Source organism: Rhipicephalus microplus, chromosome 1, assembly GCF_043290135.1.
Source record: "Rhipicephalus microplus isolate Deutch F79 chromosome 1, USDA_Rmic, whole genome shotgun sequence".
NCBI lineage: Eukaryota > Metazoa > Arthropoda > Arachnida > Ixodida > Ixodidae > Rhipicephalus > Rhipicephalus microplus.
Genome location: NC_134700.1, coordinates 40,246,968 through 40,266,943, shown reverse-complemented (window position 1 = coordinate 40,266,943; position 19,976 = coordinate 40,246,968). Strand labels below are relative to the sequence as shown.

The 19,976-nt window shown below is 43.7% G+C and overlaps 1 protein-coding gene across 1 annotated transcript; it reads left to right on the top strand.

Annotated features, from left to right (window-relative positions):
* The first annotated feature begins 1,529 nt into the window (after positions 1–1,529).
* On the top strand, positions 1,530–7,683 carry LOC142817658 (uncharacterized). The gene is made up of 4 exons (XM_075894858.1): positions 1,530–1,723; positions 3,823–3,911; positions 7,030–7,189; positions 7,287–7,683. The coding sequence occupies exons 1-4, from the start codon at positions 1,720–1,722 to the stop codon at positions 7,547–7,549; spliced, it is 516 nt and encodes a 171-aa protein (XP_075750973.1). The 5' UTR covers positions 1,530–1,719; the 3' UTR covers positions 7,550–7,683.
* The last annotated feature ends 12,293 nt before the right edge of the window (positions 7,684–19,976 follow it).

The following is a 19,976-nucleotide window of genomic DNA, read 5'->3' as shown; positions in this document are numbered from 1 at the left end:
CCTGTGGCACCTCGGGAACAAGATAATGCCACATATGTTACAAGAGATAATTAAAAAAGACAGGGGACGTTCCGTGAACAAATAGAAACAAAAATAAAATGGCACGTGGCAGCGAGCGAAGGCGGCAAGGGGGGGGGGGAAGCCCGTGGGACTTCAGCGGATGAACGTAAGGTGTGTGTTTAATATGTGGAAGAAAAAAAAAATTCAAAATTTTGGCGACTGAAATGAGGGTGACTTAGTGAGTGCGCTCATGACGAGAGTAAACACTGTTATTATTATTTTTTTCAAATCTCTTTTGAAAGCCACAAAAAATCTGTATGTGGTGCAGCCTAACAGAAGGTCCGTGAAGGCAAATTATGAATTCGTCGTTGTACAAAGGCCTTATTTTTTTTTTCATGCGCACCATCCCTGCCGCGGTGGTCTAGTGGCTAAGGTACTCGGCTGCTGACCCGCAGGGCGCGGGTTCGAATCCCGGCTGCGGCGGCTGCATTTCCGATGGAGGCGGGAATGTTGTAGGCCCGTGTGCTCAGATTTAGGTGCACGTTAAAGAACCCCAGGTGGTCTAAATTTCCGGAGCCCTCCACTACGGCGTCTATCATAATCATATAGTGGTTTTGGGACGTTAAACCCCACATATCAACAATCAATCAATCATGCACACCATAAATAGTGCTCAAAATTTAATTGCATATGTTGTTTTCATCCTCGCTGTATTCCGTGCTGTTTATGATGTAAAAAAAAAAGTAGCACGCTGAAGTGGTGCTGCTTTTGGGCAACAGTTGAAAATGGCGGGGTGCATGAATGCGCAATACTGCCACTTGTACTCAAATCGCTCTTGTGGTCACCTCCCACTGTTTGCAGCATGTGTTGTGTATACACAGCTGCATATTTCCTAGCTAGAAAAATTTGATTTTAGGTGTTTCACGCCATTTTCTATGTAGCTATTCCACAATTGCACACACTGATCAGCAGGCTTTCAATTGCGCTGAAGGACACAGGTGCCATAAAATTCATAGTCGATTCTTTCAAGATACCGTATGTAAAGGCTGAAGCTTCATGCGTACATACACACACACTTACCATATTGTTTTTTGTACTTTATGAAAGCTGCGAAGGTCTCATGTGCCTCCAAGCGTAACCTGTCTTATTTATTCTCCATCACCGCAAAAGTTTTGTGAGTTTCAAATAAAAGTACCTTGCGCATGGCCACTTTTGGGTAATTTCTTTGTGTAGGTGTTATTTGAGCAGCCTACAGTGTTTACTTTATAAGCCTGTATGTATATGTTGCATTATAAGGATGCAGAATGTGTGTAGCTGTACAATATAGATGAAGTGTAAAAATTAAGTGTGTCTATTGTAGTGTTCTTGCAACCAATCTTACCCCCGTATTCTAGAACGTCCCTCCACTCAACGCTTCACCTTCACTTGAGATGGCTTATGGGAGCGCCGTCTCTAAGCAGAGAAAATTGCTGCATGTCAGCAATAATCTGCTGTGATTCTCGAGTAGCGCAGCGTCGCTTTTAAACGAGCAGCGGCACAGTGCTCAACTCTGTCAAGTGAAGGGTGAAAGTCAAGTCGGGGAGCGTTTATGAATATGGGGGTTAGTTTTGTTGTCTTGTTAACCTGCCATTAACACTGGGTTGATGCTACTTTGCTCTAGCTGTACAGTGCTCTCCAAGGCTCAAGGAGGCACCGCACGGGGAAGACTCGGAGCAAACCATGCGTGAGTTTCCTTTCATTGTTACACTATGCACGTATTAAGTGATAGACTTTAATGTATGCTATTTGTATTGTGCAAGTTTTTGGGGACATACAACTTCCAACACTTATATGTTCTGACGAAAATCACGCAAGAATGAGCGAAGCTTGTGCAAAAATTATGCAAGAGTGTAAGAAGCTTTTGCAGAAGTCTGTGAAATGAAGTTTTGAAATTTTGTGGCAATGTGTCATTGTACAGTGGTCAACAGTCTTGCTCAGCATGCTTGACTGCAGGGCTCCCGGCTGCACAGGCACATCTACGGAGTGCCTGATGCATGATGGACCAAATGTCAGCCTGCCCACTGGTGCCTCTTATCCCCGTTTGTCTGTTACATCAGTGTCTCTTGTAAAGGGGATCAACTGTGCTACCTTTTTTTTTCGAATGTAATGAGTTCTTTTTACAGATTATTGTTGTTTTAAGGTAGAGCCTCACATTTCTATCAAATACTGAAGATTCTATTTTTCCTTCTAGGTGCTATGAAGTCACTCCTTGTATTACAATAGAGTGAACACTGTTATGAGAAAAGCTACTTTATGGAGTTAACTCACTCCATATTGACTTAACACACAGAATTGGTGAAAACTACACTCCATTCCAGCTGCATTAGGAATAATATTCATTTGCATACTTCTGTTTCTTTTGTTTGTTTGTTGGCTGGAGGTTTGGAGCATAGGGTGGCCAGAGGGCACTGTGTAGTCTTTCTTCATCTTCCCAATTTTGTGAACATCAATTGATAGCCGTATGGGAAGCAGCCAGCATGCTGAAACAGCGGTGCAAGCATGCAAGATGTTCACCATTGCATGCAGTCAGTTGCTGTGAGCAACCTACTGCATACAATTAACTGCGAGTGGTGAACTAACGCTGCACTATGTGTGCCTCCTGGAAAGCTGCAATGGTAAAGTGCCACAATCGTATAGTAACATGGATAACATCGCAATTTGTTTGTTGAATAATTTTGCAACAGAATCAATGGAGTTTTGGATAAATTTGTGTATCTGCCTGGTTCCTCAAAGCTACAGAATCAAATGCGGTATATACTCGCGTATTATGTGTACTTTTTTTGTCAATTCGGTCATGTGCGAAGTTAGTAGGAATCGCTGGCCTAAAAGCTCAACTGGGAATATATGTTGCAGGCGCTGTCACAGCTGTCTCAAAGCGGATTGTCATTTTGTTTGCTAAGCCTGTTCAAATGCCCCCATTTTCTTGAAGTTCTTCCGAGCAGTGCTTTCCAATAATTGTCGGGAACCCAACGTAAAGTAAGATGCAGACAAGGAAGCGCGATGCCAACACAGTGCTGTGTGTGTCGCCCTTCATGTGTGTGTGTGTTCATTCCTTGTCCCAGTCTTCTATTGCGTTGTGTTCCCTCTGATATCTAACCAACACACCCAAGCTTCTATGCTAAGTCTTATTCAACGCACTCTTCTGCTGGCTCCCATACTGAATATTGCATGTCGAAGAACTCCACGCTGATGTGCTTAGCGGTAGCACGGTTTCAGTTTTCTTCAGTAAGCTTTATAACAGCAATCTGCCTCGTATATAATTATTGTAGCCTATCACAAGGAATGGTAAAAACGCAATGGCCAGATGGCGAAACCGAAAAAAAAAATGAGTGCGAAAACCTGCCTCATCTAGTTGATGTGACAGGTCCTTGCACGCGTTCAACATCTGTGCTGTGTCTCGGGAATACATTCTTGCCGTGGAAGAGGTGGGAAGATAGGAGGCAAACCTTTAGGCATTTCGGACTACACATAAACAGGTTTCAGTTTTCAAGTTCGATATTCTAGGGAAAGCATAAAAGTTCATGGAAGAAGGGACCTTGCACTCAGTCCATTTTGTGTAAGACTGCACTCGCCTGCTCGACAAGAGATGTGCCTGACCAGAGCATCATGAAGTCAAATGTGTCTGTGTGTGTGCTGGCAAGGTGGCTCGGGGTTGGGGAGGGCAAAGTATGCGAGCAAAAAGTTTCTTGTAGTAAAGCAGGCTGGCTAATTATACTGGTGAGCAAATTATGTGAGGATGCAAATTGTGCGAGTAAATATGGTATGTACTCTTGTATGTTTCAGCTCTATTGCTACGGATCCTGCGGATCCAACTTGGCATCCGGCAGCAACAAAGAGAGGTTCTGCAGGAGGTGCGACAGCTGAAGCACAAGGTACGGCTCTTGTCCGTGCCTCAGCACGCCCAGCCAGCACAGCGCCCCTCTGACCTTCCCCGGCTGCCTGCTGGTACAATTGGAGAAGTGGAGGCAGCAGAGGCAGCTGTGCAGAGTAAAGCTGTGGCTGCGGCTTTGGTGTATATTTCTTGATTTTTAATATGCCTATGTAACATGCAGAAATTTAGTACTGCTTTAAGATACTGTGTTTCGGGAAACAAACTAGTCAGGTTATCTCATGAGCTACTGTACTACAGTCGAATATGAATAATTCGTACTCAAAGAGGCCAGAAAATTTGTTCAAATTAAAAGAAGTTCAAAATAATGAAAGTTACCGTAATTACTTGAATCTAACACGCACCTTTTTTCCGGTTAAGAGAGTTCATAAATCACATGTGCGTTAGAATCGAGTACGAAAAAAAAAATTAATATGGTCATTCTATTGCCATCGCCACTTACAAAATGGCCGCCCCCTACGTGCGTCGGCATGGCGCTTCGGTCATTTCTGCCTATGTGTTTCCCATGCGCGGCACTTCATACGTGTGCTGAGGAGTTCGTCATCTTGTAGTACATTAGCATCGACGGCATGGTAGGGCTGACTCCAAAAACTCGACGAGTGCACCACAATGCTGCTTCTAAAAGAAAAGTCGTCGCGTGTGCCGGAACGGACAGAAATCGGGCCGCATCGCGGTCATTCGGAGTTCCCGAAACGTGCTTGCGGGACTGGCAGAAACCAAAGCAGAATATTGTCGACAGCAAAGATTCACGCAAAGGCTTCAGTGGACCACAGCAGGGTCGGTTTCCACAAATTGAAGAGCTGCTCGGCGAGTATGTGATTAAGCAGTGAGCGGCACAGCGGCCCGTGACGACAGAACTGCTCCAAGTGCAGGCTATGCAGTTAGCCTTAGAAAAAGGGCTAATGCAGAGCCACTTTAAAGCGAGCAGGTGCTTGCTAACGAACTTTATGAAGAGAAAAGGCTTTTCCCTCCGAAGGCGAACGGGCATATGCCGGAAGTTGCCGGAGGAGTACGAAGAAAAGCTTCAGAGTCTTCAGAGGTTCCTCCTAAACTTGCGGCACAACAACGGCTACCTGCTTGGGCAAATCGGGAATGCCGATCACACGCCTCTTTACTTCGACATGCCTGGCACCACAACCGTCTAGGAGAAGGGGGCGAAGCAAGTTTGTGTACTGACATCGGGCCACGGTAAAACTAGAGTGACAGCAATGCTCTGTTGCACGTCAGATAGGCATAAAATTCCCCCGTACTTCATATTTAAACGGAAGACGCTCTCAAAAAGAGTCGTTTTCGCGAGTGGTGTGATCAAGCGGGCCAACGAAAAAAAAGGGTGCGCGTTGCAACCGATCTCCTAGTTTTTTTGTTTTTTTTTTTCGTGGAAACGGGGCGCGCGTTACAATCGACGGCGCGGTAGAATAGAGTAAATACGGTAAAAGAGCAGAGGGCTCACCATGCAGTGATGCATGTGCATGGAGAAGTTTTATTCACAAATTACAGGACATCCGTCATTAATTAAAGTAGTCAATACATGTCTGTACACGTTGGCCTTGCAACGAGTCAACAAGTTTTGCGTGCAGTTTGCAAAGCATTTGTACTTCAGCTTCAGTATTCTCCTGGCAAAAGAAGTTGCGCGCGGCAATGTCCAGTGCTGACACTCTTCGAAGACAACTGTGTTTCCACTGTTACCATCTGCGCTGCAGCCGGAGCCTGGCCAGCACATGATGAGAATGGAGGAGCGTCTCCACCTGGAGAAAAGCAGATCGGCATTCGAGAGAGAAACACTCCGCGGCAGCTTTTTTTTTTCTCTCTTCATGCGCGGTGTTGAAAGGAGAAGAGTCTCTACATAGCAGGAACGAAAAACAGGGAAGCATGGCACCGGCGCGTTGCAGATCGGCATGAGAGAGCCAACTCTCTGCGACAGCTTTTTTTCCCCTCTTTCTCTTCATGCGCAGTGTTAAGAACAGAAGGGTCTCTACATGGCAGGGACGGAAAAAGTCGAAGCGGGGCACAGGAATGTCGCAGATTGGCATTTGGCAAACATTCCACCGCAGTCTTTTCTTTCCTTTTCTTCATTTTCTTCTTCAAGCACAGCGATGAGGTGTCTGAAGTGCCACCGCAGGATTGGGCGGGGTGCTGAGAGCATTTTCGAAGCGCGGTATAGCTTTGATAGGACCACAGCGTCAGTTCGAATTAAGTGTGTTGGAATTAATGAGATTCGACTGTATTTACTATAGTCTGTGAAGTTCGAGTGAACTGTCTTAAGCTAGCAGACGATGTAGGCGGCATCGTGTGTTTGATGGCCAGTGACTAGCAATAGCCTGCTTAAAACAGACATTCAGTAATTTTGTTCATTTATCACCCTGCCTTGTGTTAGCCGATTTCTTACTTTTTTAAAAATCTAACATGCACCCAATTTCGCAGTGTGAAGAGAAATGCACCTTTGTTTATTGTGATGAAATTTCTATAGCGACATGCCTCTTTGTTGGCTATCACAGAAAAATATAAACAGCAAATGATGCGACCATCTGGTGCGACCTTTATTTTTCTATCAGTTTCATCTATGACCAAGATTTGGTCGCTCTAAGGTTGCCTCTTGGTACGCCTTGATCATGTTCATTTATCTTGTTGTGCTCTGCTTACAATGCATTGATTAAAAACATGTCCTAGCTTCTTTTTGAATTCCACATATTTTATCGTTTTTCACCTGTAGAAGCTACTCCTGGTCAACATTCAGGCAAAGACATTGTAACCTCGAAGAAACGTGTATTGGAATTTGAGCACTGTACAAAGTAATTATACTATTTCATAGCTAGAATCAATATTTATTAAGGGTTATAACAGTGTTGTATTTGATTTCATAACAGCGAAACTGCATTCAGAGAAGGACTCTGAAAGGTTCTCACACTGAGTGTGAGAGGGCTGATGTGGAAACCATTTTAGGTCAAGTGAGTTGAAGTTAGCGTAAAAAAACAATGAAATGTTGTGATGCCCAAAAATTCAAGTTGTTGTTTTCAGTGTCCTCTTCTTGCAGATTTTTATCATGAAAACATTTCGATGTGCTGTTGCGTTTACCCCATCTATGCTTCTTGCATTTTTTACAGCGCAAGCACCTCCTGCAGATTGGGGGACGTGGCCTCCGAGAAATTGGTGTGAATGCCATGAAGGCTGTATTGGCACATGACGTGCAAGTGCTGTACAGCCTTCATGGCAGAAAAGGGAAAAGGGCCTTCGTGAACCTGAGGCTCTGTAGATTAGTGACAGGTTAGACTTGTTCATTGTTTTATGTGTGTGTACCCTTGTGTATTCTCTGTACTGCAGTGCTTCATGTGTACTATGGTATTTCTGTTCTTGTATGCAGATGTCATCTGCCAAAAAGCAGGGTGCGACCAGGTGGAGGCCCTCAACTTTATCAAGAGGTGGCTGCCAGGGTCTGGTGATCGCTGTGGGGGCGGGAAGCGGCGCTTCAGAGAAGCATTTGTTGTGGAGCAGCCCGATGATCCCCACTGTCAGAGTGCAGATTATCGGCTGCTCGCGGCAGCTGGCTTCCTGCCCAGCCACAGCAGCCAGGGCCTTGACAGCACCACTGTCACTGTGCCCCCAACGCAACCTGACCTGCAGTAAAGCGGGCCTTTTTTAGTTGTGTATATATATTTTTCAATGTATACATTTTTTGTTGTACCAAATAAATAAAAAAAACAAAGAATAAATAGTCTGCAGACTGTCGGTGGTGCACTGTTCGGCTAGCTTATGCTGATTCGGAAGCACCATCACCATGTATTAGTTACAAAAAAATGCTCTAAACTATGAATATTCTCGATTACCATGTGGGGGACATATGTGGGGATTGCAAGTGGGGGACATACGCTTTCAACATTTACTTCCCAACGACTTTTTTCGATCTGCTGTACCAAATACCAGTACCAAATAAAGCACTCGCTATTGCAAAAGATAAATTGGTAAAAAAATAAACTACACTTCTAGTGTTAGCAATGGGAATGAGGTATAAAAAATGAAATAGATCGAGTAACTGCTTTCAGTTCTCAGCATTCAATTTTCTGTTGCCCCAAGTATACAGGGCTGCAAAGCTACAAGAGCGGGTCATCGAGGCATATTGTTTAAATCTTCCGGTAAGAAAAATTCCCTACTAATAATGGTTACATAATGGCAAGCCAATCAGTAGCCAATATTCGTCGTGCAGGAAACATCGGTGTAATAACGGCATTTGATTGGCTGCAATGTGGCCCTGGATTGGTCCAATGTCGGTCGTACATCCGTAGCCAATATTCGTCGTGCAGCAAACATCGGCATAAAAATGGCATGTGATTGGCTGAAATATGGCCCAATGTTGGCCGAACATTGGCAGCTTTGTCGGCAATACGATGGGCCTTCGTCGGCCCAATGTTGGTTGCATACTGGCTAAAACGTCGGCCCATCATTGGCTTGAACGTCGGCCCGACATTGGAAGAAGTTGCACTTCCGACGTTGGCCCGACATCGGTGCCGATGTTAGCCGATGTTGGTCCAAGATTGGTCCAACGGCGGCGTGCTGCCTGGGATGGTGGGTGGCTGGCGCCGCTGCCGAAAGTAAACATTTACATGTGGCTTGTTCCTTCCCCCACTCCCTTATCGCCCTCAGAAAAGAGGGCGCACCGATGAAGTTTTCCAGTTTTTTGGTAACCAGAAAGTATTTTTCCCCGATTCCATGTTATCCACGCTGACACACCTGGGAAATTAGTGCGAACACTTTCACCTTTTCTAGTATTAAAGTCTTTGACGAAAATCTTTGGCCCAGGATATGAAGCATCGAGAATGGCAAGTTGCGACCTCCTGTCGGAGCTCCGCGACCAGAAACAATACGAGAGACTGCCTAATCTAGTAAAATTTGGAGACACCAAAATAATAGTAATCCCACACCGAACCATGAACACCACTCGTGGCATTGTTTCAGATGATGACCTGTTAGGGCTGATGGAGGCTGAACTCCTGGAGGGTTTCAGCGAACAGAATGTCGTCAACGTGAAAAGAATTAGGATGAGGTTTGATGGCAAAGAAGTCCAGACTGAGCACCTGATACTCCCCTTCAATTCAAGTGTACTGCCTGACTCCGTTGAGGCTGGGTATATCAGGCTTCAAGTGAGGCCATATATACCAAACCCTCTCCAATGTTTCAAATGCCAGCAGTTCGGCCACAGTTCACAGAACTGCCCAGGCCGCCTAACTTGCGCGAAATGCAGTGCTGAAGAACACACACCAAATGCCTGTGAAAACTCTCTTCACTGTGTGAACTGTAATGGGGAGCAGGCCGCGTACTCGCGGTCATGCCCATGCTAGAAAAAAGAAAAGGAAATCGACACAATTAAAGTAAAACAAAACATTTCATTTAGAGAGGCACGAAGGCAGGTGTCCTGCCTACCAGAAACCAGCTTTGCCGAAGGGGTGCGTCAGGGGGCAGTGCCACGACGGCCCCCGGCACCTGTCTGGCACACGCGTAGTGAGCCAGCGGGGACGCCATCCGCCCCCTCGGCACTTGCAGCCAGTGCTGCTCCGCCATCCAAGAAAGACCCTCCAACGTCCGGGATGGGGGCCGCGAAGGTCTCGTCTTTTGAGGCAGGCCCTCAAAACAACTGCAGCGCTCGCAAGAACGCGTGCCCAGCGCCTCGCAAGAGACAATGGACACAACACCGAGCGTGAGGGCACAGCCAGCGCCTGAGGATCAGCGCGACTCCGTCGACCGATCCAAAAAAGAAAAATCTCGTGTCATGGACCCTAGAAAGGGTCCGTGAGCTAACTTTCCATCCTTGAGCACACATCACAAAACACATCTAAAATAGATACACAGACCTTACAGTGGAATGTTAGAAGACGTCTCCCTAACCTCGATGATATTAGAGAACTTCTTAATAAACATACTCCAAAGGTGCTGTGTGTTCAGGAAACACATCTCTAGTCCACACAAACAAACTTTCTAAAGCATTATGCCATCTTCCGCAAAGACCGTGACGACGCTGCCGCTTTGTCGGGCGGTGTCGTTATAATAGTTGATAAAGGTGTTACCTGTAAGCAATTAAACCTCCGAACTTCTCTTGAGGCAGTTGCTGTCCGAGCAGTGCTGTTCGGGAAGCTACTAACAATTACCTCTATTTACATTCCTTCGTGCTATCGACTTTCGAAGGCACAATTTCAAAGCTTCATTGATGAACTTCTTCTGCCATATATAGTCGTTGGTGATCTAAATGCACATAATCCCGTATGGCGCGACTCCCGTTTTGATGCGCGAGGACGCCTAATAGAAAAGTTTCTGTTTTCGTCAGGTGCATGTCTACTAAATAAAAAAGAACCAACGTATTATAGCACTACACATAACACATACTCTTCTATAGACCTGAGTATTGTCTCGAGTGCTATAATTCCATATCTGGAGTGGTGCATTCTCAATAATTCTTTTGAGAGTGACCACTTCCCAGTCATGTTAAAGCTAACAAAAGAAGAGACATGATCGACTGACTTTCCTCGCTGGAACACCTAGTCAGCCAACTGGGAACTGTTTCGAGAAATTACCTTTTTAGACGGAGATGAGATTGCTGCTTCTAATATAGACGATGCTGTAGCATACCTAACAGGTTTTATTATTGACGCTGCAGTGAAATGTATCAAGCAAACCAACGGAATGACCAATAAACGTCGCATCTCATGGTGGGACGACGATTGCCGGAAAGCGCGCAATAGACAAAATAAAGCTTGGAGACTACTCCGAAATTACCCAACGGCTGAAAACCTCAACGATATCAAACAGGTTAAGTCCCAAGCCAGAAGAACGCGTCGCCTTGCAAAGAAAGAAAGTAGGAATAGGTACATCTCGGGTATAAATTCTTAGACCAACAAAATGAAGGTTTGGAATTGGGTAAACAAGTTAATGGGTCGGGAGTCACACCCCCTACCTTTGGTAAGTAGCCAAGGGGAGAGCCTGGAGAATGAGGCGGACTGCCTAGGCGAACACTTTGAATACGTCTCGAGTGCAGCGCACTACACAGAAACGTTCTTAAGACTCAGAGAACGCGAAGAGTGGCAACCCCTTAAATCTAAACGTCCATCAAGGGAGGCTTACAACTGCCTATTTTCATTAGCTGAACTTAAGGCATCTCTTGTGTACTGCAACAACTCGGCGCCAGGTGGCGATCGTATAACGTATGAAATGATCGAGTATCTTCACCAAGAAGCCCTGAAAACGCTCCTAACCCTATTCAATACCATGTGGGAAGCTGAATATATTCCATTGTCATGAAAAGAAGCGATAGTCATCCCGGTACTTAAACAAGGCAAAGACCCGTCCTTGGCCGCCAGCTACAGGGCAATAGCGTTAACAAGCTGTTTGTGCAAACTATATGAAAAAATGTTAAACCGGCGCCTTACCCACTTCCTAGAAAGTAACAGTATACTAGACCCCCTTCAGTGTGGTTTCAGAGAGGGGAGGTCGACAATAGACCACCTTGTTCGCATAGAGACATACATCAGAGATGCATTTATTCATAGGCAGTTTGTACTTTCGGTATTCTGGGACCTGGAGAAAGCGTATGATACCACATGGCGATTCGGGATTCTACGCGATCTTGCCGCCATGGGCATCCATGCGAACATGCTAAACACAATTAAAAGTTATCTGTCTAACCGAACCTTTCGCGTAAAAGTGGGAAATGCTCTCTCCAGATCATTTACCCAAGAAACTGGTGTTCCGCAAGGGGGCGTGCTTAGTTGCACACTCTTTCTTGTAAAAATGAACTCCCTGCAGTCAGTCATTCCAAGCGCGATGTTTTATTCTGTATATGTTGATGATGTGCAGATGAGTTTCAAATCATGCAATATGTCTATCTGCGAACGACAAGTGCTGCTTGGAATGAATAAATTCTCTAAATGTGCGGAAAAGAATGGTTTTAAAATAAACACCCAGAAAAGTACTTGCGTACTCTTCTCCAACAAACGAGGGGTAATGCCACTACCAAATATTACGATCAAGGGAGACCAACTCTCTGTGAGCAGCGAGCATAAATTCCTAGGAACCACTTTAGATTCTAAGCTCACGTTTATTCCCCATATTAAACATATAAAAATGAAATGTCTGAAAGCGATGAACCTCCTAAAGCTCCTATCACGTACAACATGGAGTAGTGATCGGAAGTGTCTCTTGAACTTGTACAAAAAAAAGCCTTGTTTGGTCGCGCCTTGATTATGCCTCTATAATTTGTCATTCCGCAACGCCAAGTGCTTTGAAAATCCTAGACTCTGTTCACATCTGGGAATCCGACTGGCAACCAGTGCTTTCAGGCAAGTCCGATCCAGAGTCTCTATGTAGAGTCGAATCAGTGGTCACTTCACCAACAGCGATCCTATTGCAGTTTCACTTATTTTTTAAAGGTACGCGCAAACATAAAGCATTCTTCTTATTCAGCTATAAACGATATGACCACTGCCACCCTTTACCATAATCGACCCACAGCGAGAAAGCCGTTCTCTTTGCGAGTGAGAAGCTTAAGTGAGGAAATGGTTGTTCCGCTGGTAGAACTTTGTCCTATGCCCACAACAAAACATTTACCGCCGTGACAGTGGCAGCTCATACATTGTGACACTTCCTTTGCCGAGATCACTAAAGATACACCAGAAGCACATATTAAAATGCATTTCCAACAACTTCAGTACAACTACTCATGCGTAGAGTTTTATACTGCCGCTTCTAACTCGCATGCAGGGGTGGCTTATGCAGCCGTCAGACCATCCTTCTCGGAATCCGGTGTGCTGCACCCGGAAACAAGTATATTTACGGCTGAGGGATATGCACTTTAGTCGGCTGTGAAGCATATACGGAAATCAAACATAGAAAAATCTGTTATATTCAAAGACTCGTTAAGCGTCGTAAATGCATTAGGATTCCTTTTCAGATTCAGAAATCCGGTAATAAATGAGCTGTATTCCGTTCTGTGTACAGCATATATATGTCCAACCAGCATGCTACTATTTGCTGGGTTCCTGGCCATAGAAGCATCGAGAGAAATGTGTTAGCTGACCAAATGGCCACCTTATTTATATTGCGTGCTATTAACCCCACAGCTACTGTCCCTGCAACAGACCTAAAACCCTTCCTACGTAAGAAACTGCGAAACCACTGGCAACGCTTGTGGGACACAGAAATATATAATAAGCTTCACTTGATTAAGCCGTGGTTGGGTTACTGGCCCTCCGCTACAAGAACACGGCGAACTGATGTCCTATTCTGTCACCTCAGAATAGGACACACTTATGGTACCCATAGCTTTCTGCTGACTGGCGATGAACCTCCTTCTTGTGGTAGATGTGGTGAGAGGCTAACCATCCTCCACGTCCTCCTGGAGTGTCCTGAAGCTGAAAGTGAGAGAAAGAAATATTTTGCTTTAGCATACCGCTATAATCTTCCTCTACATCTGATTATGTTTCTCGGTGAAGAGCCGCTTTTTGGTGCAAAATCAGTTTTAGGCTTTTTAAAGGATGTAGTATTGAATGTTTTTAGCCCAACATTGAATGTTTTTAGCCCAACAGGTTTATAGCGCATCCTCTGTTCAGAGGATGCCACTGTGATAGCAGCTTTCAATGAGCCCAGGCCTCCAAGCTCTTGTTTCAAGGGCTCTGTCGAGGCACTGGTGCTCCATGCCAAGTTTTTTTTTCACGTACATATCACTTTTAAACAATTTTATGTTTTCATAGCACACATCATTTGTCATTGCCATAATTTTACTATATATATATATTTTACGCACCTATGCAGCGACTGTTTTTATGCCCATTTACAGCCACGTCACATCTGTTTTATCTACACTGCACATCGCACAGTTCATTATCATCGCTCTTGCGCTCTTTGGCCACATCTGGCCCTTGCGCCAATAAACTCCACTAATCATCAATCCATAATTATGAACGATGTTACAAATGAAATGTTCTGGATAAGAGAAAAAACTTGCGTCTGTCTACAGTGGTCTTTCGTTTTAGATCAAGTAGTCCTATTTATGTCAACGAGCACTTGACAAGACAAGGTAAGCAGTTAGTGAGAGCACGAATGCAAAAAAAAAACAAGTAGGATGGAGGTTCATTTGGATGCAAGGCACGGAATTTATAACAAAAAAAATTGGAAACATTAGCAATTTTAAAGACTGCCTTCTTAGAAGATCAGGCAAAACGCAGTGTTGATGCCATCAGAGCCACACTTTTCTTGAGCTTGCAATGTCAGTAAACTATGACTGACATGGCAGATTTTCGATACCTAGATAGTGAAAAATTGATACCTAGATAGTGAAAACGGCCAACAGCTATCTTAAATGCGTTTACCTTAAATGCTCTTAGCATTTTAAATAAGACTAGTAGCCTGTGTCTCTATTTCGATGACATGTCGGTAAAATTTGATGCCATTCTTTTGACATAATCCTTGTATTTTTCGTGCAATATAGCCCTCGAAAAATACCAGGGTACAATTAGCATGGCATTGTGTAGTTCATGAAATAGGGAAGAGGAATAGCTATGTACATCAAAAGTTAATTTTTGGCCGATGTCAATGGACTTCCGTGTGTTAAGCCCTGTGTTGAGTGTCTAGTAGTACGACTTGGGGGTTTTGTTTTGCAGCAATTAGCACGCCTTCGATGGGTCATAAGTAGAAATTCTTTGCGTTTCTGGAAACTAGGTAACCTGATTTCTTGCTCACAGATGCACAGTTGATTTTTCGCTCACAACCAATGGGGCAGACGCCGGCGGCGGGTTCCTGCGACACGAGCTCTTCAACGCTACCATGTTAAAAAGCTGACATCGGCAGCATTGACCAAATGAATGCAAAGAATAACATCAAGTGTCCTAGATGGAATCGAAACCTAGTATTCTGCTTGGCAATTAAGTATTCTACCACAGAGCCATGCCGGGCCTCAGTTATACTTTCCAAATAGTCTCCAGTGTTTGTGTAACATCACCTGTCATTGCAGTACTGGCTATCAAATTTTGTAACTATTACATATGCACTCCTATGATGCAGTCGTGAGGTCGAATCAAAGTCAATTGTAGTCAGGCACCATCCTGTGAAATATTTGTGTAGCAGTGTTGAGGGCTACCATCCTCGCGAGTGCCAGTGCAAACACCAATGCTTCATACCAGCCTACCACTTCTAATGTGGCTAATATCCATGTTTCTGTTAGCATCGTTACGAAACAGCAAATAACTTCTAATTTTGTCAAGAGTGTAACATTTCCCTTTAACAAATGAAACATATGCGGCTGTTTAACGTATGTGTGTGCGAGAATTTGTACATATATTGAGCTCCACTTCATAAGATCGCTCAATAAAAAAAATTAAAATACATGTTATTCGTGTTTCGCATAATATCGATTCCCAAAGTATGTGGGGTCTGACAAATTTTAAGCATCAATTTTGTTACCTAAATGCTACCATAAACAATTATTTATTGAACACGAACAGCTGGACTGTAACATACTAAGTTTTAGGTATTAAGAAAACTGAATATATTCATGACTACAGCATACCTAACAGGCAAATACTAGTACTACATACATGACACAATATTTTAGAGCTAGAATAGAGTATTGCTATTGGCACTTTACAATTCTTTAAAAACCCTAATGAACTTCAGTGCCTTATTCAGTTTGCTCAAATCGGATGTGCGCAATTACTTGATGAATAGCTTTTTTACTCAAACCTAACTCATGTTTCACGCGTGCATCATGCTGAATCATTGCTCAGATGTTTCTTGTATATATATTTCCTTTCTACTATGCTGTTTGTTTTTGTATGTGAAATCTGTCGTACGTGCTACCCTCTGTAGGCCTCCTGGTACTGTCAGGTTTTTACACAGCTTTTTGCCTGAGGGACCTCCAACAAGCATGTTCTCCGTTGAAAACAAAGCAGATTTTGAGGCTGACTTCTACTCACATAGAACAAAGAACACTCCAGCATGACAAAGCATATTGTATCTTGGACAGTTTGTCTTGTGAAACTCTTGGTGATTACTTCTGTCTTTATTTTAGGCTTCCGGGTGCGGATGTGCTGTAGAGAAGGAGCGCCCTGACCACACTTCTGTAAAAGAAACCAAAGTTGCCTGGGCAGCTAAAGATGGATTGTGCAAGTATTTGAATGATCACATATTAATCCAACACCACATGCATTACCTTGCCAATATTTGTGATTTTGTAACGCACAAGTTTAGAAACACCTACACACATATATATATGGAGAGCTGTAAATAAGCCTTGAGCAAGCTTGTAGTCAAGGCTTTTAGCATGAGGACCAAAGCATGTTATATAAGCCCACATGTTTTACCACACACCTACTTTCCTATCCATTTTCTTTTTAAATTTTGTGGGCACTGGCAACACCCTAAATAAGCGCCTTTGAACTGCTGGTGCCTCTAATTTATATTTTTTGTTCTTAATAATTTATTGGTTACCTACAATGCAAGGAGGAAGTCAGAATGTTAAAAGTTAAAAAAGAAGTCTCGTCACAAAAAGATGTCTACTCATAAGAAAAAGATTTGAAAAACAGAAGATTTATCCTCACTCACAAAGATCTCACCATTACAATCGATGCAGAAGGTCATAGTTCATGTTTACTATTGTCAATCTTTTTGGGTTGTATACTATGTACAATAAGATAGTGACTATTTTGCGTCATGTTAATTTATTTGTCATAAATTTTTGTTGAGGCCTAATATCTTGCATTCTCACATGCATAAAAGCTCACGTCTGCTACACATAATTTAAAGGAAGGAAAATGGAGGGAAAAGAAAGGCAGGGAGGTTAACCAGCCTATAGGCAGCCGGTTTGCTACTCTGCGCATGGGAGAGGGATGGAGGAGATGAAAGATAGAGAGCAGAGAGGGAACATAGAAACAGCACATTCGGCAGCACACGCGCGCACACTCAGTCAAAGTCCAGTCTTGTCTTTCGCGGTGTGTGACATTGCTGTTACTGTCGCTTGTTCAAGTCTGTGTCGCATAGGAATTTCACCAGAGCTTTCGTCGTGGAATGTTCAGGGTGGGGCAACACATAATCAAAAGAGCGCAATGTGGTAAGGTTCTGTATTTAGTGCATATTATCTGTGTGTCTTTTAAAGCGAGTATATGGCTTTTGAAATAATCACCAGTATTCGAAACTTGTGAATTTTTAATTTGCAAGCACGCATGTCTTTGCAAGCATGTAATTTGCAGCATGCAGGAAGGGGCCTTGAATAGATTACATTCATTCTGGACCAAAAATGGGTAGCACAGGCCATATACGCACTCTTGGATGAATTTCATGATTATTGAAACACACATATTCATTCAATATAGCTTGCTTTAAGGTATGTATATATTTACATACTGTCTACTTCCACCTTGAACATTGCACCATGCATCTGGCACTCTGCTGAGCGCTTCTCGAGGGCACTTTGGTAAGTAGTACACAAACGTACAGACAGCTGTAACTGGGGCCTCCACTTTGTTGACTGCTGGAGAACGACGGCTTTGCCAAATCACACTTCCTTTGTGGTGAAGCTAACTTTGCTCAAGCAACAGTACAAGCTTATCTAAAATTCGACACTGTTCTTAAGAAGTGCAAAAAGTGCAGCTTGTTCTATCCAGAGCAGCAAAAAACAAAAACCCAAGGAACAGCACCTCGACAGGGTAAGGCAAAATCGCAGCACTTCTCGATAACAGTGCCGGATTCTCTATTTGCCTACACATAGAGAAAGCAAAACACTGCAGCCAACTTACCAGTAGCTTCACTGCAGAGACACTGTGTTTTAAAAGACGATAATGCAAAAGCCCCACCTAGAGCTGTCACTGTGTTTCAGTGCTAGTTTCATAAGCGCCTGCGGAAGACACCCTGTGGAGGGCCGGCCACGTGCATGCTCACGTGTTCAGGGTGGAATGGACGACTTAGTACATGTGTTCAATTACTAACCAACCGTATGTGGGCTGTCACTCAGCATGGTCTACAGAGCATACAGCAATCTGCATTTTAGCCATCCCCAGCATCAATCCTAGATTTGGCCCACTGGCACGTCGATGTGGAGCACCCTTACCGCACCCGTTTGAAATGGTGTTATGACATCACAGCACCTTTATTTAAAGGGTGCACTCGTTACACCCTTTAAAATTTTGCTCTGCACCGTTTTCTTAAGGGTGCTGAGCTCTCCACACTTTCTTAGCACCCTTTTTTGAACACCCAATAGGAAGCAAAAGGTGCTCGTCTGGCGACAAGCTCATTTACACCCTTAAGGGTGAGGTTTGGTTAAGTGTGCACGCTCGATGCACGGCAGCACATTATGCTGGGGTCACGTATATTTGCTAAAGTTGAAAGATTATGGCAGCACCTCGGGAGCCTTTGTCACCAGAAAGGTGGAAAGTGAAAAAAAACAATTGGGTGCGTCCTATTAGTCAAACTCGCCATTTTTTCTCCACTTAAGCTGAGGTCGACATCAAAATTCTAGCTTTCGAGGCTGTTTCGGAGCTGTTTGGAGCAATTTTCATTATTACTATGCTTTCAGAGCAGCTTGGCGCAAAAAAAAGAAATGCATCAAAAATGCGCAATGTGAGCAGCCCTCACACTCCTTACAAATACATGTGTGTTGGCAGTCCAGGCCCAGGTCGCAACAGCCTCTTTTGCCTTACACATTAGCTTATTCCAAAGAGATCAAAGATGGATTGTCTGCAGCTAAGGTACAGGAGGCTGTGTGCAAGTCATGTGTGCACAAGGTATTGAGCAGTGCTTAGGCTCAGACCTAGAGGTTTCCAACAGCAGGGTTTCCAGATTATGTGGTCACTAGATCCCGCGAAAAGGTGGCGAGACGGATAAACATTTCAGCAAATGCGAAGTCTGTGAGAAAAGTCATGAAAGCCGCTTATGCCTGTTGCCCTGCGTTCATGTTCTTTATTGATACACGCTCTTATTAGTACATTAAAATACACAACACTTGTTAGACTTGTTCACAAGATGGCACACAATTAAGAGTGTCGCATCCAGATATGATGCGGCAGTGGTATGTACGGCTCTCAAGAAGCTAGGGAGCACTTTCACAGATGTTAAGCTCTGGGCCAAAGGCAAAACCGAAAATAAAGGTGGATGTGGTCAGAAACACCGAAGGTCCTCCTTTCCTTGTGTTACAGTAGTGTACAAGATTCCTCAGTCATGCGCCAACAGTTATAGTGGTCAAACTGGTAGGTTCATGTTAGATTACGGGGGCACCAGAAGAAATGCGAAAAGAACATACGAATATCAAACTTGTTTGCTTATTGAACACGGTGCCGTTGAAAGCTACTGTTTACCAATATCAGGGGTGCAACAGCCGAAATACAACTTGGACCACTTTTAGAAGCAGCAAAATATTACTTTTGGAGCACTAAAATGTATATTTCGAGCAGGTTACAGGAAAAAAAATGTGCAATTTTCATAACTAGATACCAAATTTTGAGCAGTATAAAAAAGAACGCTTACATTTAGAAACAAAGTATGTATCAACCATTGGACATCCCCTAAATTGTGCAGTATAAACATGAGCACAGCTGTTTCAATGAAAGTGTTATTTTGAACGACCCCACTGAGCCAACAATGATAAAGTCCATATTAACATTTGCTGTGCCTGTAAAATCATTTGACAGACTCTGAGAATTTAAGTATGGATCTGCCAAACTTGCGACCATGAAATTTGGGAGATTCCTGAAACCGAAGAGCACAGGTGTTGAAAAAACAAACAAAAAAACTGATGCACAATTAAGTTTGTTTTTTAGTGACGAATTGTCATACACTGCTGGAAAATATTTCCAGTAGCATAATTAGACATCAGTGATTACACTGATACTCCTAATTAGGCAACGTACAAACGCATGAGTAAGTGAACATTATGTGCAGTCTCACGTGACTAGGTATAACAGCAGCATTCCAAATCTCAATACGCTTTCCCCCAAAGCACCGGTATAAAATTGCAAAAATGGCCCATTCATGATTCCCTGCATGGGTTAGAATCCCAAGCCAAGAAATGTTCTTATCACTACAC